Here is a 26,626-nt window from a genome sequence, read left to right as displayed (position 1 = left end):
GCAGTTCAGAAATGACAAAACCCATGCCGCCACCGATTAGCACGTACAAACATTTATTTTGAAATCTCCATTCTGAACCGTTCTGAAGAATTACATCATCAAAGCACTTCATGGCAGTGAAAATAGCTCTTACCCCTCGGACTCATCCATTACTCCATTAAAGCTGCAAAATGTGCAATCTGCTTGAAAAATAGGTTGCTTTTTATTCCGTTTCCCGTGAAAAGTCAAAATTCAATAACAAAAAAAGGAAAAAAGAAAAGAAGAATCAACCAACCCAGCTTATAGGGACTCTACATCTGATCCTCTCCCCCATCCCCCAAAAATAACTTACAAAGATAGTTTAAAGTTTTAAATGAGTTTAAACCCAAGTGCATCTTTTTATTACTTTTTTTCTCCTTCTTCTCATAATAATATTAAAATTCTAAAACCCCATAATTTACTTTCTTGGAAAAAAGGCAGCGAGCCGTTGCTTCTTGATTGGAAGAATATGTATCTCCGGCGAGTTCATTTTCTTTAGCTTTACACTCCTGTTTTTGACGGGTTTCCTGAGGGCCTCGGCGCTGTCCCGGGGCTCGGGTGGGCTCTTCACGTCGTAGCACTGCAGCACCGAGTCCTGGGGCAGGTCCCTTTTGAAGGAAAAGTTTTTGGTGGAGACCCCGGACAGGCCCTTGATCTTGCCGCAGAAGATGGTGGGCACGGCGTCCTTGACGGAGACGATGACTTTGGCTGTCTGCGAGGTGCTGACGATCTCGATGTTGTTGCTGGCCTTGGGCTCGCAGCCCGCCCTGCCCGCCTGCTCCACCAGCCACTTCTGCGGCTGCCGTAGCAGCTCAGCCTGCCCGCCGCCTGCCCCCCTGCCCTCCACCTTGCCCGATGCCTCCTGCGGCTTGCAGGGGGTGAAGGGGGCAGCTGGGCCGGGGAGCTTGTCCAGCACAGGGTGAGTGCCGGCCTCAGCAGCGGCGGTGGGGATGGTACTGGCCACCTCCCCAAGGGGACCCGCTGGCTTGCGACAGGAGGCAAGAGACAGGTCCAGGGCCCCGTCCTCAGGTGGTGGTGGTGGGGCCACCTCGCTGGCCCGGGGCATGGGTGGCCCTTTCATAGAGAGGTCCAGCGCCTCATTGTCGCTGCCCATCTTGATGACAGTATGGCGGCTCAGCTGGGGAAAATCCCGTGGATGCGGGAGGTCGAAGGGCTTTGTCTCCTCCTTCTCCAGCGGGGTCTGGGTGCCTTTGCAGGAGTGAGCAGTGAAGAGCTGCGGCTTGGGCGGGTCAGGGGCTGCCTTGGCCTCAGCGCCGTGGGGCACAGGGATGGGGACAGGGATGGGGATGGGGACAGGGACAGGCAGGGGCACAATGACAGGGTAGGGCACCAGCAGCGTAGCAGGGGGCACCAGTGGGGAGAGGGGTGAGCTGAAGGCCTGGGGCGGGACGGTGGTGTAGTCCGGGGGGGGCTGGCAGGGGGCAGAGCCCAGGGCACCCTGTGAAGGAAACAGGTCCTGAAGGACGGCAGCGAACCCCGGTGTCTGAAAGACGGGGGGCAGGACAGTCTCCTGTGCTTGGCTGGAGGGCTTGGGATCCAGGAGCTGGGGCTGCCCGACGGGGGGAGCAGCACCAGGGAAGAGGCTGGTGTGCAGGGGGCTGGCAGGGCAGGTGGCCCCCGGGGGCAGCACCAGGGGAGAGTTCAGGTGCTGGAAGACGTGCTGCTCCAGGAGGACAGGCAGCGGAACAGGGCCCTGCGTCGTCATGACGTAGGGGGTGGTGGTGTTGGTGGCTGGCATCTGTGGGGCGGTGCTGCCGGCTACCTGCAGGTGGATGGGCAGGACAACAGGGCTGTCCCCCAGGCAGATAGGCTGCAGCACGGTGGCCGCCACCTTCAGAGCCACCCCGCTCTGCGACTCGGCCGGTGGTGTCAGGATGGAGGGTGCAGGGACTGTCACCAGCGGCGACAGGGCCTTCTTCATCAGGTCGGCCGAATTGATGTTCCAGGCCTCTGCTGTGATCAGCTGGGCCACCCCGTTCTCCAGCTTGTTGTTGGCCATTGCCGAGGGCGAGTTGGTGACGTCCATGGGCAGGTTTGGGGCATCCTTGTAAAGCTCCTCCATATTGCAGGGCTTCTTGGGCTCTGCCGGCACTGACTCTACATCGCCATCAGTGAGATCCGTGGCGCCTCTGGGCTGCCAGGAGCATCGGCACCAACATAATTTGGCCTGCAAGCCAGAAACATATTTTAGGCACCACATAAATCTCCTCCCTAAAATAATATTTGCAATTGCCTTTAAAGACCCCATCGCCAAAGACAAGCCATCAAACATTTCCACGCTTCAGGCTAACGGCTCCATAATGCAGCATACTATATACACAGAGATGCTGGATATACATACGCTCGTGAGTGTTGTACGAAGAGTTCTGAGGAACTTATATTTAGCTGTAAACATAAGATAATTTAAAAGGCTTAAGGACTGCCTACAGCCAAACCCACCCCCCAGTATGCAGTGTGAAACAAGGCAGGGGGATTGGAACTGGATGATCTGAAGGTCCTTTCCAACACTAACCATTCTGTGATTCCGCAATTCTATGACTTGGGCTGCCTGTTTTACACTTTTTAACAAAACTCCACATAGTGACAGTGCACGGCAGAGCAGCGTGACAGAGCGCTGTTATAACTCAACAAAAGCCACCAAAACACACATTTCTAATATCACAGCTAAAAAACGTTCCACCATGGGTGAACTGTACTCGATTCCCCTAGAACGCTCATTCCTTTTTCATCCTGGTGGGATTTACTCAAGGCAAGCAGGTGAGCGTCACATGGTGCTTACAGGACCTCCAAAACCGCCATGATCAGGGTGAGAAAGGAGCACGGCCAGGCAATGGCAAAGAAAAACCAAACCAAACCCTAGTACTCACACTGCCACTGAGCTAGCTAGAGACAGAAATGTGAACCAGGCACCTGATTCATTAAAGACCCGAAGAATAACAAAAAATCAAAGTAATCTCAAATTTATTTTGACAGCCCAACCCTTTATATCAACCACACAAATGACAATTAAAAAAGGGCAGAGATGTTTTCTGTTCATGGTTGCAGTGAAATGTGCAGCCTATTTCCTAAAAAGATTAACACCTCCTTCCCCTGGAAACAAACAAGCAAATTAATGGCACTGTGCATCCATTCCTTTAGAAGGATATATAATTTCCAGCCTGTGAGCTACCACCAGCAGACTTTGGCTAGGGACTGGCCACTGTGTCTTGGCACTTCCCATGCCTCTCCCAAAGTGTGTGGCGCATCCTGCTGTAGTAATAATCACCATGGAAACTTGTCCAGTTTCAACTCCGTTACCATGGGAAAGCAGAGGCGCACCCCAAATTTACATTTTCCACCTGCACGCGGCTGAATCCTGCTCCCTATGAGCACAACATGTGCCATTCCCATTGCCTGCCTGGCTCAGCTGGTGAGAGTGAGGCGCTTCCCCATGTCCCATAGGCATGCTGGTGTTGGGATCACAGGAGGTGATAGGGGTGGGTGAGGGGTCCCAGCCTGGGGATGTGTCTGGGCCTGAAAGCATGCAAAGAGCTCAGCTGGCTGTGGCACTTACAGAAATTATTTGCTTGCACAGACATTTGTAAATGACAAACCTGCAAAGGGGACAGGGAAAAGGGAAAAAAACCCCACCCTCAAACCCCACAAACAAAGGCTAAAAAATGGCCAAGGCAGGGAAGCGGGAAATTTCCCAAGTCTCTCCTGAGACTTGTAAATCCTTGGATTTGGCAGCAAGATGCTATGGTGAGCACAAGACTCCAGAAATGCCAGGAGTTAATGGGGGGGGGGCTGGTTGGGTAAAAAGCTAATAATTTATCAGGCACATTCGAGTTCTTAAAAAGGATTTTTAAAAGTAAACAGATGAGTCACTTCTTTTCTCCTCATGCTGCTGGCTTAAGGAGAATAATTCTGGATTTTTTTAATCTCATGAAAGATTCTGCAGAAAACAGTCACAAATACGAAGTTGGGGTTTTATTTATTTGTTTCCTTTTCTACCCTTGACTGAGACAGATTACCAGCAGGCAGAGGTGCCCAAGCACTGAAAAACAGGAGCAAAAATGAAACTGTTCTCCAGACAGTGACAAGTACTGGTATAAAAAATCAGGCCAGTCTTGTTTTGGAAAAAAAAAAAAAAAAAAAAAGAAGAGAAGCAATTGTTTCTAAAAATAAAGACAATGAGGAGACCGCTCAGCACATTCAAGCTGCAAAAAAAAGGACGTTGCTTCAATTAAGGAATTAGAAAGCCATTTTCCCCTGCTCTTATATAATCTCTCCCTCCCTCTTTGTAAAATGACCATTTTAACCCCCCGTGGTCTCTGCAGCGCACCCCAGCATCTTTGCTGCTCCAGCTGCTGCAGCACAGCCGAGTGTTTTGCACATGACACTGGCTCTTCCCCATGTTTCTGTTTGCTTGACAAGTGTGAGATCGCCGTGTTTTCATAGAGAATTACTGATCTGGCAGGGACAGGAAATGACCTCCTGTTCCTCTGGCAAACCCATTTCATGTTGAGAAACAGAAAAATTAAGACGAAAATTATGAAAAATAAGAGACTTGAGGGATTAGCATGCGGTATGGATGCGGGGAGAGAGAGACAGATCACCGCTGACGATGAAAGTATCAAACATAATAAAATCCCCACAATTGCTGCTTTAAAAGGCGACAGGGCTGCAGGCAGAGGAAGTATTTAGATGAGGAGAGCAACTCATCTATCACCATGAGACACCTTGAAGAAATGCCTGTGGGCTTGGTTTTGCTGTTTGGTTTTTTTTTTAAACCATAGTCAAATATTGTTTTCCACACTTGATCCCGTATTTTTCTGGGATCTACAAATTTATATTGTTGAGGTCACAATCCTATACTGCCTCTGGGAGGGCCCCACTGTGCGAGGAGGAGGAGATGATGAGAAAAGTGAGGAGCAGTCCTCAACCCAGGTTTAGGGGTTGAGTGTGGGGTTTATCCCTTCTCACCTTTCCTATGAAACGTACCTTTCTGTACTCCCAGTGTACCTGCTTCTTGAGCATGTGACAGCTACAGAAAACAAAAAATAACACATGGGGCATTGATGCCCCATCCCTGGCACTGTTCAAGGCCAAGTTGGATGGGAGCAGCCTGGTCAAGTGGAAGGTGTCCCTGCCCATGGCAGGGTGGTTGGAACTGGATGAGCTTTAAGGTCCCTTCCAACCCAAACCACTCGATGCTATGATACATATATGTATATATATGATATATATATATATATATAAATATACACCTAAAATAGTTCACGATTCTGCCCACAGCTTGCAGGCTGCCAAGTACAGCAGGGTCCCAGCACAACTGCCTCCTGCTCCCTGTAAAGCAATTTTCAGTTTCATCCTGAAGGGAATCCCAGGGTTGCTGAACATATGTTACACTAAGCACCTATTATGGTCAGTAAGCAGAGCGAAAAGGATCCAAGTCCCTATGCTTCAAAAGAGGAAATGTTTGGAGATCTGGGGTAAAGAGACAGTTTGAAAGTTGTCCAAAGAGGTGTTTTGTAGTTCCTAGGCTTCTTTTTTATACTACACACGCTGTGTACATGGTACAAAACCTTAAGCCAACATGGAGATGACTTAAACCAAAGTAATTTTTCCATGTTGGTGTTTACAGTGATAGCTATACTGTATTTCTCCTTTAGTAAAAATCAAGTGGAAGTATGTGCTGGGTTTTTTGTTTTTAAAAACAACTTTCATTTACCTAGTATACACAGATGAAGGTAATATAATTCAGTGAAATTCCTTCAAGTTTCCTGTGTCTACCACACCTCAGTGCCAGAAGATCAATTATTTTCCTTTTCGCTACTTATCTACTTAATATTTAATTTGCTGTTTGTTTTAATTGAGAAGAAGCTTGCAACACTTAAAGGAGCCCTATTGTAAATAACCCAAGCTTTCCCACCGGGGTGCTGATAAAAGTTAAGTTCATAGCACTAACCAATGATGTGTGTAACTCTACAGGAAATGGTATGTTAGCTATACAGAAACACCATGAAAGGCATGGTGATAACTCTGCCTAATTTTTTTTTATCTCCTGCTGATGGCTGTGCAACAGGCTTTTCTCAGGGCTGTTGCATGCTTTCCTGTGGGACTGCAGCACTACATCGTACGCAGCCATCCCTGTGCTTTGCTTGCTCATCCGTACCATGCTATCTACACAGAGTTCAGATTACACTGTGCACACTACGGGAAGGGTCTCTTTGTGGGATGTCCTGCTCAGTATCTCATCTCCTGGAAAAATAGGGTTTCTCTTCAGTATAAACGTGGTATCAAACACGAAACAAAATGTGAAATCTTGACTTAACAGAACAGCCTGGGGACAAGATTATGCACAGATTTGGACTTCAATGTTTTGCCAAAACTCACTGCTTGCTGTGACTAATACTCCTGCCAAAAGCAACATGTTTGAAGCAGAAGCCCACTAACAAGTGCCATAGTGAGAGCATCCCTGATGAGAAGGCAGCAGACCTGCTGAGCACCTGGAGCGGCATGCACCCGACCACAGTGCCATGCCAGGGCCTGCACCATTCGTTCTGCATCCTTCTGCTGTAAATATACACGTAGGCAACATCTTGACACAGACCAACCAACTATAAATCATCTTCCATTCTACAAATTCTGGGTTGTATAGTTCAAGCCATACACAAATAAAGGCTTTACCGTATTGTTATTGGTGTTTTGTTGCTAGAATAGGAAAAAAAGAAAGTATTTGAATAAAGTGAGCTTTCATAAACCAAATACATGGAGCTATCACTACATAAATAACATACAGATAGGCTCCGCATACTTCAAACCACAGATGATCTCAGCAGTTTGCCTCTCACATTTCCCACTGATTCATGTGTTCAGGCACCTGGGACTGACAATCCGGGCCATGCCACAGGCCCTTTTAGCACTGTAATCCTCAAGCACCAAAGGGCAGAGGAGTCGAACAACTCACAGATAATGGTGAACTAGCATTCCTTCCTGTGTTTCACCATTCATGGTGCTAAATTTGATATCCCCACACACACCTTGGCCAGGTGAAGAGGCACCAGAAGGGCTGGTGGGACTTGTCCCCTCCTCTGCTTGCAGGAGGACTGATGGTGACCCCCTCCAAGGTAACAGGGCAGGCAGAGCAGAAGAGACATGGAGGGCATTTGTTAATACAACCTGCCCTTCACCCTCCTGGCAGCTCAGTCAGACACCAAATGCAGTCCGATCTGTCCCCCATTAGTCATCACCAAAGGGAACCACTGGGGATGCACTTCTCTGTCTTCTTGTCATGGTTTAAGCCCAACTGGTAACTCAGAAACAGTGCAAGCAGTCACTTGCTCACTGCCCCCTCTTCCCCCCCCCGCCCAGGTGCATGGGGGAGGAGAACTGGAAGAATGTAAACCCCAGGGGTTGAGATAAGAACAGTCCAGTGACCAAGGTATAACACAAAAACACTGCTGCTACCACCAATAATAATAATGATAAGGGAAATAACAAAGGGAAAGAATATAAAACTGAAAGGGGAAAAGGAAAAGAAACCAATAAACACAAGTGATGCACAGTACACTTGCTCACCACCCACCATCTGATACCCAGCCTGACCCAAGTAGTGATGTGAGCCTTCTGGGTGACTCCCCCCAATTTATATACTGAGCATGACGTGCTGTGGTACGGAATACCCCTTTGGCTAGTTTGGGTCAGGTGTCCTGTCTCTGCTCCCTCCTGGCTTCCTGTGCCCCTCCTCACTGGCAGAGCGTGAGACTGAAAAGTCCTTGATCAGGGTAAGAATTACTTTGCAACAACTAAAAACATCAGCGTGTTATCAGCGTTGTTCTCAGACTGAAGCCAAAACACAGTACTGCACCAGCTAATAGGAAGGAGAAAAACAACTGTTACAGCTGATCCCAAGACATCTCCAAGGGGCACTAAGGAAACACCCTGGTTTAACCCTACCCTCTCCCACCTTGTTCCCTTGACTCAAATACCCAGCAACTCCCCTTTAAGATTTAGAGGCACAATTCAAAGTGAACAAAGGCAAGGTGAGAAAGATATTGCAAAGACAGGCAGAATTTCCTTCGGCACCAGCCAGAAAGAGGAGGGAGGACCACACTGGGGTATCTCCACTGGCATGAAAGCTACACCTGTAGCCTTTGCTCCCCATCCCTCTGCACAACATTCTCTGCTCACCATGCACCTACATGCTGCCCCACATTATTTATCACTCTACATGAGCTATAACATGGAGGATGAGGTGGATGCTGCTGAGAAGCAGTTAAAGTAAGAGCATCTCATTAACTTCAGAAGATGCCAGAGGAATAACAAGGCTCTGACGCAGCTCATGCAACAGGTACTCTTTTATTTTCCACTGCTGCATTATGGATCCTTTCTGGAGGCGAACCTGTTTTGTGTCAAGGCTCCCATCCAGGCTGTTAAGCCCTGGGGGAACACAAGGGAAAGGAAATCATTATGGCAGTGCCAAATGGCACGTTATAGATGGGACATTGACAATATGTATGCACTGCTTCAGCACACAGCACTGCTTCGGCACACATGATCATTCTCAAATGCAGCAGCTGGACTGGCTGACCATACTTCAGTCTTTTAAATAGTTCAGCTGAGAAATACCACAGTGGTCTGCCTATTGCACAGGCTAATTGGCTGCAAAGAGCTGTTTTAGAATCATGTATCTGCTAGCTATACTGCTTTTGTCAACAGCCTGTACTTAGCAATCCGTTTTGAAGAGGAGAGAACTCACTTTCTCCTCATTTAAAAACAAATCAGACCAATTGAAAAATGAAATCCTATCACAGGCCCAAAACCAGTGTCTTTACTCCCAAGGGCAATATATGCAAGACAGATGATAAATGCTGTGGAAGGAATAGAGCATTTGCCTGACAAATTTCAACCTATAGGGAATTTTTATACCCAATCTGAAAGCCTAAAATACCCCAACCAAACCCTACATTTGCAGAGGAAACTGTGACATACCCCAAGCATAAGAGAGATAGCACATGCCTTTTCCCTTCCTCTGCTCCATTCACGAATTACTCCACTAACTCGATATAACACTTAACTGACAGTCTTCAACTTTCAAAAGGACCATGTCTCATGCAATATATAGTATTACAGAGAGCAGGCATTCTAAAAGAAGGGCTACCTTGAACTTACTCGAGATTGATTTTGCTATTCCCAAATGCTCAAGTTTCTTATATCCACAGCACATCCCAGTTCCTGGGGTCTCCAAATTGTCATGCTTGGCGAAACCTCACAGCAGGTTTCTGAAAATAATACCTTTTGAATGGTGGTTTATTTTTTCCCCTTGGCATAGCACAGAAATGCCTGAACAGCAGCAGCTTGCTCAGCCTGCAGTAAGCTGAACTCACATTCTGAGGCAGTGACAGTACACAGAAATCTGATGTATTAAACCTGACGTGTGAAGGACAAATATAAACTTGCCAGCCATATTACTGATGAGTCACGTGCCACCTAGTTTGATGATGTCCCTGTGACCTAGCAGGCTCTTCTAACTTGGTTCAGCTTTCACACTCCTCATTTGTGTTTAAACAGGGACGTCCTCCATCACATCCTGGTGCCTCGAGTTGTTTCTCCCCAGGTGCAGGGTTTTGCACTTCCCCTTTTTGAACTTCACGAGGCTCCCGTCAGCACATTTCTCAAGCCTCAAGCCTGCTGAGGTCCTTCTGGATGGCAGCATGACCCCTGGATGTATCAGCCACTCTTTCCAGTTTTATGTAATATGCAAACTTGCTGCGAGTACGCTCTGCCCCATCATCCAGATCATTAATGAAGGTGTTGAATGGGACTGGACCACAGAGGTACGCCAGTAGTCACTGGCCTACAGCCAGACTTTGTTCAGTCATCATTGTCCTCTGGGCCCAGCCATTCAGACAGTTGCCTCCGCACCTCACTGTCTGCTCATCCAGCCCATATATCAACAGCTTGTCTGTGAGGATCTTATTGGAGACAGTGCCAAAGACCTTCCTCAAAGTCCATATAAGCAAATACCCACTGCTTGCCACTTATACTGTAGGCCAGCTCCCCACAGAGAAGACAAACTGGCAGTAGGTTGAGAGTATAAGAAAGTCTAAATTAAAATGCTGTTATGGAAAAACTGGACTTCCTCTGGGGATCTATTTTGCATTGGAGCTCCTGAGTTTTTCTATACCTTGACCTCCACAGTTTTCACACATGTGGTGCACCCATGTGTTTACTTTTGGAGTGAGACCGTAGGAGGAATGCAGACTCATGCTAGCATTAAAAGACTTCTTTGGCTTGAAAGCAAAGTGCATGATTTTCCTATGGGAAAAAATTATTTTAAACAATTTTTCCTGTCATTAAATATCCCATTTAACTGATTATTTAGTATCATTTTCAATCAAAACATTATATTCACTAGCAAAGCAAAGAAAAATGAGCTGTTTTGAGAACAGAGCTAAACAAAACAAACAAGAGCCACTACTTTACAATAAATTTTAAAACCCATGCATTTTGTTTTCCCAGCAATTGATACACCAATGATAACAAGAGGAAAAGGATACCAATTAAACGTAATTGCAAGCCCTGCTTCCCCCCAAACCCAAAACAAAAAGCACTCAGTGTAAGCCTGAGAAAAATATTTGCTCCTTTCCCAGTCAAGTGCTTTATTAAACAGTCCTTAAAGCATCTCAGTTCCTACAAAGGATTTCCAAGTTTGAGATCAGTGAACCAACTTCAAAGTCTCATTAGTTCTCCAGCAGAGGTTTGTTCTCTGCTCAGACACTCTGCTCGCTATTTTGTCCTGACCCTCTCCACTGATCCCAAGCTCAGATATTTTTACTACCCTCATTTGATCTTTTCCAACATCCAGATGGGAATTAGTATCAGTGTGGCAAAGACCGTCATCCAATGACCATCCCTTCTTGTTTATCTGAATCTGTTTCACTGCTGGTTATGAGGGACAGGAACCTCACACAGGCCAGTTACCAAGTGTCAGCAGGTTAGTGAGGTAAAGTTAAAAATTGATTTTTAAACTGCTATGACACTTTGGCATGCGAAACATCTGATTTTGCCTCATTATACCAACATTGTTTTGACCATTTTGGCTCTTTCCCAACTAGCCATGCAAGCAAAGCATGACAGAGTACCCCTCAAGGGGTAAACCAGCTTCACCAGCTCAAAATCCATCAAGAAAGTGAGGTGCCACCAGAACCACACACCCCTGAGAGCCCCAGCCCCTCAGATATACTGCAAAACCTTTCCAATCCCCTTCTTATGGCATGCCAGCTCCCATTAAAGACCACTTTATCTTGGTGCAGACAAGGCCAGAAGAAGGCTAACCTCTGCACTGCTGAGGGGACTCCCCATAAGCTTGTCTTGCTTTCTAAACCTTCTTGAGACAGAGAGAAAGAAACCAGTTTTACTGTATTTTAAAGCTGTGGGGGTTAGAACAGCAAATCTGACACCTCTGTAACTCAAATCAACCAACAGCCACATTTTCACATAATCTCTCTTTGTCCTAATACAGTCTGGCTTAAATAAATATAATATTGAGAAGAAAAGCAAAATCAAGTGAAAAAAACTGAACCTTCCAGCTGGTGGATCCTTTCTGGGGGTTGGACTAGGTGACCTTTAAAGGTCCCTTTCAACCAGATCTATTCTATGATTTTATGGTGAGGAACAAATGCCTCTAAGACCACAGGTAAAGACATGCAGGTGATTAACCATATACATGCTTCCCATAAAAGGCCAAAAGGGCAAATCCTTTCTTCTACCTATAGCTCTGGTGGCTCTCAGTGACATAGATATTGTCCCTGATGGCAAGATTTAGGGATGGGCTGAAGAGATGGGGACTGAAAACAGACTCATCAGTTTCTCTTCTCTTGTGGGGACAGAGTCTCACTTGGGAGCACAGGCAGATATGAAGGCACAGGAGCATCTTGTGTACTTGGGTACTGCTTGAGGAGGAAAAGGGTAGAAGAGTCTTCCCTCTTCCAGTGCAAAATGTGGTTATTTAATACTTCATCCTTCCCCACTGGCATGAGTAACCAAATGCTCCTTCAGCTTGCCACCTCAAGATCAAGTAGTATGTTCATTGGTTCAGATTTACTAGACTGACTCTCCTACTCTCCCCTGCCTGATCACTTTGATAAACCAAACCCAACATTTCATCGGCTACATGAGAGCAGTAATCCTCAGCAGAAAGTAGGCCCATGTCAGATTTCAAGCTTGCCCTACTCTTGTACCACCCTTGCTAAAAATGTGTGGATGGAAAAACCTTTCAAGCAAAAACAGCCCCTTGTTTTCACCCTTGCAAAATCTGTAAGCAGCTGCAGGGATTTTGTTTAAAAGACCCAGAAAAATTAAGACCTCTGTGGTGTGAGGAAAAATGCAGCTTTTTTCTTTGAATTTCACATCTTTTTACACACTTGCTTTCATCACAGTATCGGTACCAAGTGTTTCCTGGTTTGACTTTGAGGGGCAGAGAAATAACCTTTTCTCTTCGTCATGCCATGATGTATGAAAGATGTCAACTTTCTTAACTGAATTCAAGATAAGACCAGCATGAGAAGCAGCACAACAGTGCTGGTGGATGCAATGAGAAGGCCTCATGACTTTTCAACGTTTTCACCCACAAAGACCAATTTTACTCTCCTAGAAGCCCCTATGCTGAACCGAGAAATAGAGATGCCTCTGACCATGAATATGTATATAACAGAAAATACTGAAAATCTGTCTTGTTGCATCTCAGGTTCACTGAGGTTACTGCTGTTCAGTTAACTGGTGCAGGTTACCTCTAACACCTACAAACACCCCATGTGCACATGCATACATGCAAGTGTTTCTTCTCTAGTGCCTCTTGCCTCATCCATTTGACTGTGAGATCTGCTAGGCAGTGGTTGTTTTGGCACGTAATTAGCACAAAACACAGACCTCAGCTTCAATTCCAGTTACCACTGCAGTCCAGATTATCCATCACTCCTGAAGATGAGTGGGCACAATAGACGCCACACTCACTGAGGTGGCATGGGGCTGCCTTCTCTCTCAGTCTAGCTGCTGGCCACTACTTGAAGTTGCATCCCTCCAGTGGGCCTTTCCCTCCCACTTCTTCTTGTTTCCCTGCTGCTGGAACACTTACAGTCTGCCTAAGTGTGAATGTTAATGACCGAATTTTACTAATGACTAATTTTACTAAGAAGAGAGACCTTCTGGCCAGTTCAAAGGAGTCTTCTCCAGCTGAGTATCCCAGCTGTGACCGACACACTGCTTGCACTGCATGGAGGGGAGACCATTCCAAAGTGTGCCCAGACTACACAAAAAAGTAATAATGCTCTTTGTCATCAGGGATCCAGACTCTGACCACTCAGAAAAAAAGGGCTGTATTTCAGGAAATGCAGGCAGGGCACCCAGTGCTGTAAAAATAGCGCTGCTGCTGCAGGTAAAAGTAAATATTTTTCCTGATATTATGAACCAGCCAACACGAACATAATTTGCAGACGTGTATTGCAAGAGGAAACAAGGTCGGTCCTGCCCAGGCTTCTCCATCAAACCTTTTGAGAGCACATACATCATGATGAATGCAGTGTACCAAATTTTGTTATTATCACCTCCCCTATCTTAATGATGGCTGTGTGGTTGCAGAAGAGGAGTGTACTGCCGTAGGATATAGAGCCCCTGACATATTTACTGCAGCATTTTTCACCAGCAATTTCCGCTGCGATGTGTGCTATTACGTGTTCAGAAAAACTTAGGGAAACTGCAGGATGCAGAACGACAATTACATCTTTCCCAGATGAGACTACAACATTAATGGATCGGTGTCATCCATCACCATAGATTGTAAGTCCTCTGGGGAACGTCATCAGGCCACTCTAATAAATCTGACCAGGAGATTTTGTATTTGGCTGCTCAGCTCAGCCTTAGGAAGCAGTTTAGCAACACACTCCTCAGCATGACTACGGCTTAGCTCTCCCAGTGAGGTGTCGTTGCCCTACAGCCATGAAGCTCTGGATGTAGGAAGTCCTGCAAGCCAGCATGGAAGGGCACACAGGGCTGAAGCCAGGTGTTAATTCCTCACGCAGCTGGTTCTCCAAAGAACCAAATATTGGTACACAGACTGTAGACTGTGAGGGCACAGCTTTGTTCCTTTACCAACAACAAAGAAAAGGATATAAAAAATAAAGAAGAAAAGACAAATAAAAAAACACCCTGCCAGCAGACCAATGCAGCTCTGAAGTAAATTTTTTTGCTGTCAGTCTCTTATTCTTCAGGCCACCTGAGCAGGCAGAGCTGACTGTCTGCCATGAAAATGTAAGGTGATGCTCTATTAGGGAAGAACATACTTCTCACAGGCTCTTCCTCTGAGAAAGCCAAACAAATAACCCACAAATAAAAACCTCCATGGCTGTACCATGTCCTAGCTTATCCTTGCAATAACAGGAGAGTAGGACCTGAGGCTGTTTCCCCTCATCTCCTGCACTAATGCAAATACAGGAGCAGTGTAAAAGCAGGCTGAGGGGGAGGTCAGCCCCAATGAAGCCCTTTTGGGAGGCAGCTCCAAGACAGGAAGTCTGAGGGCACTTCTGTCTCTCCTACTGTATGTATATTCTGTTTCAGGCAATGATACATTTTCCTGATATGCCTTTCATGCAGCTGGAGCTAAGCATTTGTTCATACAGTACTGGGGGTGGGGATCTGCCACAGCATCAGCATCGCTGCTCCCAGGCTTAACCATTTTGAGTCCTCTCTTCCCTTAGGTACAGGATTTCACCACCCACCCCATGCCTGCCCCAGTGCCATAGGCTATGCACGTGTGGCCCTTCTCCCTCATCCTGGGTACAGGATGCAAGGTCATCAACAGCAATGACCATTCCCACAGAATGGGTCCACCACCACAAGAGCTCTGCAAAATGGGGACAGCCTTGGGGTACCTCTCATGCCTGCCCAACACTCCTTATCCCAGGGTGGCTGACAGATGCACTGCGTTTGGCCAGAGAAGCAAGGATGGAGACCTACAGCTTGAACTACTGCAGCAGTGAGTAGCTGACAGTAACCAGAGGGAAGCACAAGTGGAGCTTGGGAGATTAGCAAAAAAAGGAGGAAGTAATTTTAACTACATAATAATTTCAGGGAATAAGAACTGCCTATAGCCTGTATAAGTCATGAGAAACAGCACATGCACGTCTTGCCTCAGGCAAATCCATATGTTGGTAGACAAGCTCAGCTATAAAAATGACACCCTTTCTTGCAGCTAGGAACAGCAAGAGCACCCAAAAAAATGCAAAATATTCAGTATTTTCTTGGCGGGTGTTAGAGAAAACAACCATGCTCATTTAAAAGCTTGCTGTTGGCAAAGGAGGAGGGCAGATGCCCCCAGCCCCTGCCTCCTGCAGAAGCTCTCCACCATCCCTCCAGCAGGGCACTCAGCATCAGAGCTCAAGCCTGCACTTGCTCCCCCTGCTCAGGGAGCTAAGCTGTGGCTGCTGCACCTTTCAGCTCCTCCTGCATGTAAATGTGGGTCTGCCCCACACTGCCCCAAGAAACTCCATGGCTCCAGCTGGGCTGTCCTGCACAGGCACCTCATGCGCAGGGATGGGCAGTATGCAAGGTGCCAAAGCAGTGTGTGCTACATCACTGGGCTCCGAGGGCACACTGCTGGCCAGTCACTGAGGGAAATCAGAGCAGTCTGCGGTACAAGAGGCACAGCAGGAACAAGCTGCACCATAACAGGGGCTGCAAAAGAAGCCCAGAGAGCTAAGGCAGCAAGCAAGGAAAACCTCTGGTTTTACCATGTTGGTAGTCAGTCACACATACCAAACCACTGGCCAAACTGGGTAAATACCTGAACCAACAAGAGAAGACAGCTGTCCCCTGGCAAGTACAAACCCTCTGCGACCCCAACTGAATGTTCCCCAAAAAGGTGTCGTGATCCATAGTTTGAGAAACCAAGCAGACACCTGCTGGCCACAGCTGCACGGGGAAGGGAAGGCTGGCCACCACTGCAGGTGTGACTGACCAACACCAGCAGCTGAGCTCTCTGCCCAGATGTGCTCCACCTCGAGAGGGCACCAGAGCTGCCCAAAACTCAGCATCCACAGTTTTTGCAATAGGGAGGATGGGCTGGCCTGAAATGACCAGTTTCCTTGGCTGACTCATACAATTAAAGGGGCCATCTCCACATGGTGCATTTCCCAGAAAACACTTCATGCAGGTTAACTCCAGTAATCTCAAGGCATGGCAGCCAGCTGCCAGCTGCTGGGGGCAGCACTTGGCTCTGTTTGGGCAAGGGCATTTGGCCAGACTCCTCTAGCAAAGTCAGTGCTGGTGCCCATGGCTTCATGGTGAACAGGTCCTGGGACCTGCTACAGTTTCATGGACATGGTGAAGAGGTCCCGGGAAACACCTATCTTGCCATGCTGGGTGTTCTACATGTCCAGTAGAAAGGCTCCTGCAGCATGCTGCAAAAGCATGAAAAATCAATGGCCTCCATTGACTTTTTGTCTGACATTAGCAATTTTATAGCTTAATGCTAACCAGAGTAAGCAGGACAGCATGCTGCTACCAAAAATGAATTAAAGGGAGCAGAAGGGGGGTGAATCTTCAAAGACCCCAAAGTCACCCAGTACCATGAATGCCTGGTAAACCCTGCCCTGTCCTTAAAGTGATTTAAAGATGATTTGGCCCTTGCTCTGGGATGAAGGTTTTGCCAGGCTGGCAGAGACCAAGGGGCAGGAAGAAGGAAGAGTAGCAGCTCCAGGAAACCATTCCCCTCTCCATGATGAGGACACCAAAGCGACACCAACATAGCAACCCCAGCAGCACCAAACACAGTATTGTGGGATGCTGGCAATGAGGTACCGGAGGCCGGCTGTTTGGGTTTAGCTGTCTAAACAGGGACTGAGGGATTAGGACCCTTCACATCTTCAGCACTAATTAAAGGTTATTTATTATCCAATTGTTCCCAATAGTGTATATCGTGGCTGCTCAGGGCCAGGCTGAACACTGAGCTCTGTCCATTTTTTCCACACTGGCTGTGACTTGAGCAATAATTACCAAGAAGAGAAGGTTTGGCCAAAGCCTTAGCTCTCAGAACAGGAGTAGTTGTGTGTAATAAGAGCTTAATAAGGTGGCTGGAGTAGGCATGCTCCCATGGCAGAATAGTCTTTACCAGAGCATTCCAGGCAGCGCTTGTACACACAAAACATGTGCATCTGGAACAGCAGGCAGCATCCCCTTAACCACAATTTTTGGGCTCCTAGAAATAGTTTACCTAAATATACTTAAATAAGGCCCTACGGCAACATCTGTTCCTTGATACAGCAAGTGGAAAAGAATGGGTGTCTCTCCCAGGCATTGGCTTTAGGTGGGCTGTAGACATCAAATGGGTTTGGCTGGAACTAGAGCCCAGCCTTTACATTAAAAAGCTAATGAAGCTGTCAAGTTAGGCACCAAGAAGAGCAGAAACTCAACCTTCTCCTGCTTGCCTGTATGCTCCTCACTCTGTGTAGCTGCATTACAATGTGCTCTTAAATACAGTTATTCCATCTTCTTGAAAAGGCCCTGTTATGCTGCAAAAGGACATAAAAGGAAAAAGTAATTTTTTTTTCATAGGCCTCCTTGTAACTTTAAAGCTTCAAACTCTGAACTAAGTAGCACTTTTTTTTCAGGCAGATTTCTACATGTAATCTAAAAAAAAATTAAATTGGTCTATGAATCTGCTTTTAATGATAGGATACTACCTGCTACCCTTGTAAAGATACAGAATTATTTTAGTCTTTCTCTTGCTTTGTCTTAGAAAGGCAACATACTGTAGTTTCAGTAGTTGCATTTTTAAACATGTTTATCTGGGTCACGGCTACTTACAGCATAAGAAGATTTAGTGAAGCCAGTTTAGCAACAGTCTAGTGCAAAGGAAAAAAAAATCTTTAATTAAAGCCAAAAGAATTATGCTATTTGGAGGGTAAAAATCTTGACATTATCAAATTAAAGTCTTTGGACTGTTCAAGAAGAAAACAGACCTCTGGGCAATTTAACTCAAAAGGGGCTTGGGGCTTGGGGGATGGGGGTGGCTAATCACAAACTATTTTGTGTAATTGGCAATTTCAGGTACATAAAAGAGAACCAAGAGCATTACTACATCAGGATTTTCTCTAACGGCATGATGTAAAATCATGAACAATGGAAGAACGTGATCCCTGATCATGGCAGTCCATGGGATGCACATGCAGCACTGCTGGTGTGCGAGACATCTTGCTCCAGATGCAGCTGACACAGAAGACAGGGGAGAAAGAACCTTTTAATGGCACTGCTCCCAGGTCCTTCCACTAAGATACAAATGATCTGCAGTCAGAAGAAAGCAAGGTGGGGACATTCAGAGGCCAGGAGAAGCGCCTAATGTAGTTTCCGTGTGTTCCCAATGGTCCTAAGTTTCCACTGTCTTGGAAAATTCCAGAAGAAAGGAAGATGTTTATTGGCAAAGGTGAAGCTGCCACTTACATGTAAAAGGCCATGGGAGGCTGAATGGCCACTGCAAGATGAAAGTCTGAACACGCCCGTGTGATATGAGAACATCCCTCAGCTTCCTGCAGCCCGTTGGGTGAAAGGGAAGTGACTCAGAAGACAAGTGCCCTTCAAAGGTTCATGAAATACTGGTTTATTCTAGCTGAAGCCTGCCTGTGGAGGAGTGGGAAGGACTGCAAACAGAAAGCATCCGCTCCTCATCCTGTGGCCGCTGCTGGAGCAGTTCATCCCCCAGGAACAAAAAAAGCCTTCCTCCTCTTTTCCCTTTCTTCTGGAGGCAGGCAGGCAGGGAAATAGCTGTCATTGTCGCTGCTGAACCACAGCCAGCAGAGGCCTGACGCCACAGTGGTACAGGATGAGATGCTCGGCGCCCACCCTGACGTGACCCATGGTCTCTACAGCAGAAAGCTCAACCACTGTCCATCCATCAATAGGATATTGGTGTGACAGAAACATTAGGTTACAGCAGCCACATCACTATGATCAGCAGTTAATTATTCCCCATATCCAAACAGCAGCAACGCAGTAAGGAAAGGGATGAACTTGTAGTCGGTAGTTTGATCCTGTTATTGATTGAATGCTAACAGGAAAACAGCAAACTATAAAATATTTCCTGTCAGAAACAGGGAGGAAGGATGATGGACTTTCTTCAGATTGTTGGGGGCAAGAAGGGGAAAGTAATAAATTATCAAAATCCCAAAGTTTTTACTTATCTTTTCAAACATGGCAGATTTTTTCCAAGTTTTTCTTGGGGGGAGAGGGGGGTTGCTTTTTGGTGGGGTTTTTCTTTCAGCTGCTTTAATCTATTCCTTGCTGACAGACAGCACACTGGATATGACAATCTACAGCTTCAGTCCTTGAAATTCCTATGTGACTGCAAGAGGGCAGCTTCGGGCACTTCCAGCCCTGCTGCAGCAGAAGTCATCTCACAGTCAGTGGGGCCAGCTACAGATCAAGACCTTGAAGGAGTAAAAGGCTCAGTATCTGGCCCTGTAGTTAGAGAGGATTTATTTTATCATACTGTTTTTAGAGATTTATCACTTCCTTTACCTCCATACGCACAGTGAAGAAAGTCTGTTTTAAACATGTGACAGCCACGCTTTCCAACAGAGAGCAAATTTTGAGGATAAATAGAGAAAAAATGAGATATTTTTAAGGCAGAGATGATCTCCATGCTGATGAGTGAGCACACGTGTCTGAACACAAGTGTTGTTCAGTGTATTTACAAGATCAGGGTGCCACATTATTCATCAACTGATCTGAGATTACTGGAACTCCTTTCATTAAAAATACTGCTATAAGAAGTAATTAAATGTCAGCCTGGGGGCTGTGCCCATAGGCATGACTGCTTTCTCCACAGGTGCCTTGGAAATCTGCTGCTGGTCTTCACAGAAAAATGCATTAAGCCCTAATACTAAGTACAACAGGTTGTAAAGGCCCACACTCAACTTGGTGGGATTTTTATGCAACAGCTTCAGAGAGCTGTACTGGATCAATGCCAGTAATGCATATACCTTTGTCAGCAGGTTGGATACCAACCCTGAGGAAACCAGGAGCATGCCCCCCAAAAAGCAGGGGGCAAAAAGAGAAGGAAGGAGGATGGGATGCCAAGCTCCTGACATCTGTAATGCAGAACTGCAAAATCCTCTGTGCTATCTCCAGATCAAAGGACCACTTGATAGCAGTCACCAAACGCCTTCTAGCAGAACACCACCATTCATCTCATCCTTTGCACATCCTCCCAACAGAGGCTACTACATTGATACACTTCATGATTTATTCCAAGAGTAGCTGCTACGGAAGGAAGTGTTATCATGTGGAGACCTGGTACTGACAGAGACACTGTGGGACTCAGTTCAGAGGACACACATGGTGCTGCTACAAACAGTGGAGGTGGTGCAGGGCACAAGATGCAGAGAGTTCCGGGCATTTTTTTAAAAAAAAGCAACAAAAATGAGGTGAAAAATGTACAACTGCTGTAGGGAAGCTGAAGAGGAGAATGAAGGAGAAAAACCTAGAGCTCCTGACACAAGGGATAAGATGAATGAAGCTGCAGAGACTGCCTGAAGTAGACGGGGTAGAACCTTGAGTTTGTTAGGGAAGGTACAGGAAACTGACAAATACAGAGCTCCTGTGCAGTGCCCTTAGCTTGCAAAAACAAGACTTGCTGAGGGATGTCTGCTGTCTTTCTAAAATACTTGTCAAAGATGGATGAAAAATTCCTCTGACCACAGCTGAGGAAGTGATCTATTTCCATAACTCTGAAATCCGGAGAAGAACTGGGGTGTCTTGATAACACCACAGAAAGCCACATCATAAAAACAGATGTCCTTGGGCAGATCCATACTTCCATGGTCTCCCCAGGGTCTGTGTGTGAAGGTCTCATCTGGACTGAACACCCAAACAAAGTGACTGGCCAGCAGTGGAGTCCCAGGGCACCTCCTGTACAATCAGCTAAACTTGAAGGAGCTGAGTTTGTGAGGGGCAAAAGTATATTGAGGACAGTGTTTAAAGCTCTTGAAAAATAATATTCTACCTGCTGCCTGCCGTCACTCCCACATACAAATTCCCTAGCACTTTGTCTTCTAGAAAGAAAGAATACCATAATGAAGCCATTCCTTAGCAATAACATATCTTGAGATGACTGAAACCCAACTTTAAATGCATGTTGCCATTTACTAAGCCACTGAGAAATTTCTTATCATTGCCTTGAAGCCGCAAATACCTGTGGCCTGTCTAACCCCACTTTGTGCTTCAAAGTCTCAAATCAGCACAGTAGCAAAGATGATTAAAAAATGTGCGCTACACTGCAGACAGTAAACACCAAGGAGAACGTCCTGAGCTTTACAACAAAAGGTTACCATAACTTAACAGATGGCTTCCAATCTGAGAAATAAAGTAACTGAAGTAAATCAAGTGGAGTCTGGAAAATAAACAAAATATGTTCTCAGGCTAAAAGAACCTGATAGAGGCAAAGAAGAGTCAATAGAGATTTTCAATTTTATTACTTAGATTTAATAAAATTCTTTGGATAGTGTTGCTTGCTCAGTACAACCATAGAAATTGTAATGGCAAATACTGGACTGTGATTTATGGATTGAAAGGTTGTCTGATTTCATTATGCTGGTAAATAGAACACTGCAGACACCTTCTCTTGGAAAAACTATTTCTAAATTGCTACATCAATATTCAGATAATCAAAATTGATATTTACCTTCTACAGGAAGAGCAAGTGTGTGTCTGCCTATGTGTGTGCTCAAACACACATTTAAATTCTTAATATTTCTCCATCTTTTGGATTGCAGGATTACATGCTACAGGAACTTCTTTGTCCCAAAACCAAGACCTATGCAGTTGCAAGGTGCCCAGCCCTTCACATAGGACATTCCTGCTAACTGCAGCTTTTTCTCTCACTAAAATAAATTCAAGCAGAAGTACCCAGCAGAGCTTCAGCTCAATCATTTGTTATTCCAGAACTATAAAGGCATAACCTCACCTTCAGTTTACAATGGCATAATTGATGGATAAATCACTGAAGCCCTAAAACATGCAGTCCAACACTTATGTTAACTCTATTTATATTTTTCAGTTGGAGTAGAGCACGATAAATCACTTTTTACATAAACCTTGCTTTTCACTCACAGTTTTGCAACAGAAGTACAAAGCAGCATGTTAAGGCAGACTGCAGGTACAAGAGACCATGCGCCACTACCTACATCATCTGCAGGGCAGGAGGATGGCAGGGAAGCCCTTGGGCCAGCTAGGCTCTGGGGTGACATCTGAAAAGGGTTGGCAGAGGGTTATGGAGATAGCAACAGAAGCTCCAAGGACATGCACCCACCCTCAGCGGCAGGCGGAAGACTGAGGGCACGTCTCGCCGTGATAAATAAAACAGGCCTCATCGCCATTTCTGCATGCCGCCACAGGAGCCCACAGGGTGATCCTTTGCCTTGTCCCCCTCGATCATTGTCACCAGGAAAAACAACTGGCTCTTATCTGCAGAGATGTCTCCGGGAAGGAGTGACTTCAGAACACAGTGTCCTTCCCTGGTCCCTTGAACCCCCAAGACAATTTACAACACTGTCACCCGTACGTTCTCTCTCCTCATCTGCACAGTTCTTGCCTCTAAATTTAACATTTTGATTTCTAAGTAAGTGTCCTTTAGAGCTCTTAAAAGACCTTGATGATAAGTTATTTTATTGATGTTCCGGTTCACTTTTCAAAATATTTGCAGATTATAGGATAAATAGTGCTTGCTTTTATCCCTTCTTCAGGAGATAACAGTTTGGTAACTTACGTTATCCAGATGAAAAATTATTGGTTAGCACTGGGGAAAGCAGTTCCTTTCCAAAATTAGCCTTTGACCCACTTAGTCTTCCATAAACAAGCAATGATTTAAAAATTCCTCAACGGATATGAGATGTTTGCAGTCCCAGCATCAACTTGCACAAGTGTTAGAAGGCATAAGGATAACAAAGCTACATCATCCCTATTTCACAGCATCAAGACCGGGGTTGAAAAACTACAGAAAACTTCCCTAATGAAATGTCAAAGCCAACTAGCTTCACTACAGCTAATCCACAAATCTTGATGACAGTGCAGATTACCCAGCCTGCTAAACTGGCAAGCACCCAAGGAAGCTCATCTCCCAGGGATTGCACCTCCACTTAAATTTGCCTTCCCCTGAATTATTTGGAAAAGCCCCAGAGGAAACAAGTTTCAGCTCATCTGTTTCCATCTCAGGGCTTTCAGTACACTACCCGGGCTAAAAGCATCAAGCAACAACAGCACATATACACACACACACAGACAGAGTCCCAAATATTGACATTACTGTGCAATAGGTCAGTCACCCGCAGATACCAGGCAGAAAGCTGCTGACAGATGCTGCAGTATAAACCTCTTAAGAACCTTCACGTTTGGCGAAGAAAACCACTGTTCTCCATCTACGCTGCCCCAGCACTTGGAGCCGAAACACACCCAAAACGAGAGATTATTTTTTTCTCACACTGGCTATCTATAGAAGATCCTTTTTATAAACCTCTGTTGTGCAGCTCCTGAATGTCAGGCCCAGCAAATCAAAACATTTTATTGTAATTTCATAGTGTTTACTTTTGCAAGGCAGGATCTTGGCAGAGACGAGCATTTCCTCCAGGGACGAGGAGGATGGGGCTGGGAGCAGGGGGAGAGAGGACGAAGGGATGGAAGGAAGCATTTTAATGCAGACTTCCTCATTGTCTGCTTTAACAGGGACCCTGGCTGAAATACAAAGGAAGAGGTAGCTAAAAAGACCTTGGCTACAGATCTAGAGATGCCAGAGAATGGGTGTGAGGATGCACCAGGGGCAGCCTACACAGGCAAGGACCAGATTAGGGATGCGGCACGGCAGAAAGAAAACACTGGCAGCCCTTGCCACCATCCCCAGCGCACTGGCCACTGGGTCAGGGAGGATCCTGGGGACGGCAGACAAGAAGGTGCCGGGAAGTCCAGCCTCCTCCCTGCTGCTTCCACTGTGCTCCATGTGCCCCTGCAGAACCAGCATGTTCCCCTTATGTGGGGATGCTCCTGACTCCTTCCCCAGACCCTTCTCCTCCCTCCCAACCCCAGGGTATGGGCACGCTGCCCTCTGAGGAAGATAGCACTGCCAGAGCATTTCTTTCCCCATCAGGACCCTCCCACTCTTCCATGAAGAAGAGGAGGAGGCTCCTCAAACCCTGCCGGCCAGGGACACTGGAAGGCACAAATGATCCCACCACAGGCATCTACTTTTCACTGCACATTTCCAGGGAGATTTGTCTCATGATGTTCAAACATTTGGGTAATACTTCAGCTGATGAGAGCTTAAGGTTGGGGGAATAAGGCATTCATAAGGTGTCACATTCCCAACTCTCATACGTACATAGTTTCACTTTGAGCCTGCTGCTGAAGCCCACAGCCCTCCGAGGAGCCTGCAAGAGACGGACAATGCCAGGACAGCAGTATGGATGAAAGGGATTTTATTGGCTTTGTTTTGTCCCCAGCTCTCCATATCAGGGACCCAGACGTTGTCACCTTCTTTAATCCAAGTTGCCTTGAGCTCCTTCGCTGAAGACAAAGTCCCAGGGTCAGACATGTAGAAGGAGCATGATGCCGTGAAGTCACGACTTGCCCCGTCTCTGGGACTGCCCACCATGGCAGGCAGATGAGTCGAGGTAGGGGAGCCCCCGTTTCTGCACACTGTCTGGCAAACCTCGGCAGAGCCGAGCTGCCGGCTCTCTGCCAGGCATAACAAATCTGCCTGTCCTTCGGCATGGTCTCTCTCTCCTTCTCAAGCTTTGTTTGGGTAAAGAAAGTGGTTCACAAAGACCTTTGCACAAACTCACCCCAACGACAACTGCCTTATTACGTAAAATGATTCACTGGTGTTTAAAAATCCCACAAACAGGAGTCCTCAACAACTTTATGACTGACTTCCCACGAAGGCACCAAGGCTGGCGATTGCTAATGCTCCATCTGGCATCAACTCCCTGTGAGTATCTCTAAGCAATAACAACTGATAGCCGAGCTCAGAGCCTACACATCATTCTCCTGTTTGTTCATAAATTCCCTTTAAAAGGATTTCGGCATCCTCACACTGCCTCTTCCCAAGCGTTTAGGCTCTTAAAGCCAAGTCTGCCAGACAGAATGGTGCCACACAACTACAAACAACATGGGACAGTTTTTCATTACAATACATGGCACTATCATTTCTAAAAGCACTGACAGTAATATGCAGCGTGTAAATGTTACACATTCATCATAATGAGGTTAGATACTAATTCCTGCAGCTTCATTTTTTTTAGGGGCACCAACCCATTTTTCAATTAAGGCAGGATAATATTATTAATCATATAAAATTGCTGATGTGTAAAATTGTTTCCTTTCTAGCTAGCACTGGCTGAGAAACATCAGGCATGCTCCCCCCAAATTAGTCTAACTTAGTGGCAATATGGAAGCTCAGCTCTTTGGTGAGGATTCACGCTGCTCAAGCCTCAGCCATGGGAGAGGCACATCACTCTGGGGAGTGCAAGACCCATGTCTCTGCTGTGCTGGGTACAGGCTGGCAGCAAGGAAACTATGGATACAGAATACCACAAAAGAGCAAGCAAGCACTGTCTGCTGTGGGGCATCACATCACTGGGCAATCCCATGCCAGGAGTGTGCTTTAATGGTCTCTGTTGCCTGAGTATTTCCAGGGCACCATGTTTCAGCACCCCCCTGGAAAGAGAGACAAGGTTTCTGTCCCCTCCCTTGATGTGCAGTGCTAAATTTGGCACTATGGGGCTCTTTGGTGAGGTAGTGAATATTTTCTCTTGAACATTTTTCCTCCTTCTGCTGCTGCTGAATGGTTTTGCCTAATTGCTGCCAAAATAACTGGGAGCCTCTCCTTCCGACTGGGCCACCAAAAGTGTCATGAAGGAAAGAGAAGAACTAAAAAAAAACCAATCCAAATCCTTTGAAATAGTATGGTAGTGGTAACAAAACCTCTCCTTGCCTTGTGACAAGCAAGGGAGATGCCTAGACTGTGGCTTGCAGGACCCAAGAAGATGCTGCAGAAGCATGAGCATGCAAGCATCCTGCAGGACAGCAGCTCCCTGCTGCGGTACACCCTGGTACCTGGCTCCTCACCCTGCCCAAACTGGGGACCTCTTGGATCAGTCCTGGTGCAAATGCCCAACCTTACCCCAGGCTAGATGTGTAACTGCTTCAGGCAGACAGGGGGGACCAGTGTGTGCCGTGCCCTTGCTCCCTTAGACATCTGGCTATGACCTCCAGGAGCCCTCCAGAGGACACAAGCAGAAGCAACTAAGCAAGGCCCCTTCTGCACCAGGGAGATGACCCCAGGGCAGGTTTTTGGGGGACGACAGAGCTGGAAGGAAGAAGCCTGGCTCCTGGGTCCACAAGTGCCTGGCGTGTACTGCAGTGGCACAGATCCAGACAAAACGTCTTGTCTCCAGCCATCTGTCCAACCCTCTTCCCATCTACGGGCACTTTCCCTCCCACACATCACCAAGTCATATATCCTCTGACTTCTGCTGAGATCTTGCACTCCCCCGCTTGCAGGACC

The 26,626-nt window shown here is 46.5% G+C and overlaps 1 protein-coding gene across 2 annotated transcripts in view; it reads right to left on the bottom strand.

Annotated features, from left to right (window-relative positions):
* Window positions 1–36: 36 nt before the first annotated feature.
* Window positions 37–26,626, bottom strand: part of RAI2 (retinoic acid induced 2) — a 44,330-nt gene continuing 17,740 nt past the window's right edge. For both annotated transcript variants that reach the window (XM_062603858.1, XM_062603859.1), the window contains exon 2: window positions 37–2,206. In XM_062603858.1, coding sequence (XP_062459842.1) covers window positions 437–2,101 — 1,665 coding nt within the window. In that variant the 5' untranslated portion in view covers window positions 2,102–2,206 and the 3' untranslated portion in view covers window positions 37–436. The remainder of the gene's footprint in view (window positions 2,207–26,626) is intronic.

The sequence above is a fragment of the Pezoporus occidentalis genome, unplaced genomic scaffold, assembly GCF_034315485.1.
Source record: "Pezoporus occidentalis ecotype Australia unplaced genomic scaffold, CSIRO_AGI_Poc_V1 ctg81, whole genome shotgun sequence".
Taxonomy (NCBI): Eukaryota; Metazoa; Chordata; class Aves; order Psittaciformes; family Psittacidae; genus Pezoporus; species Pezoporus occidentalis.
Note: the sequence above shows the minus strand (reverse complement) of the source record. Positions and strands in the feature narration are given on the sequence as shown.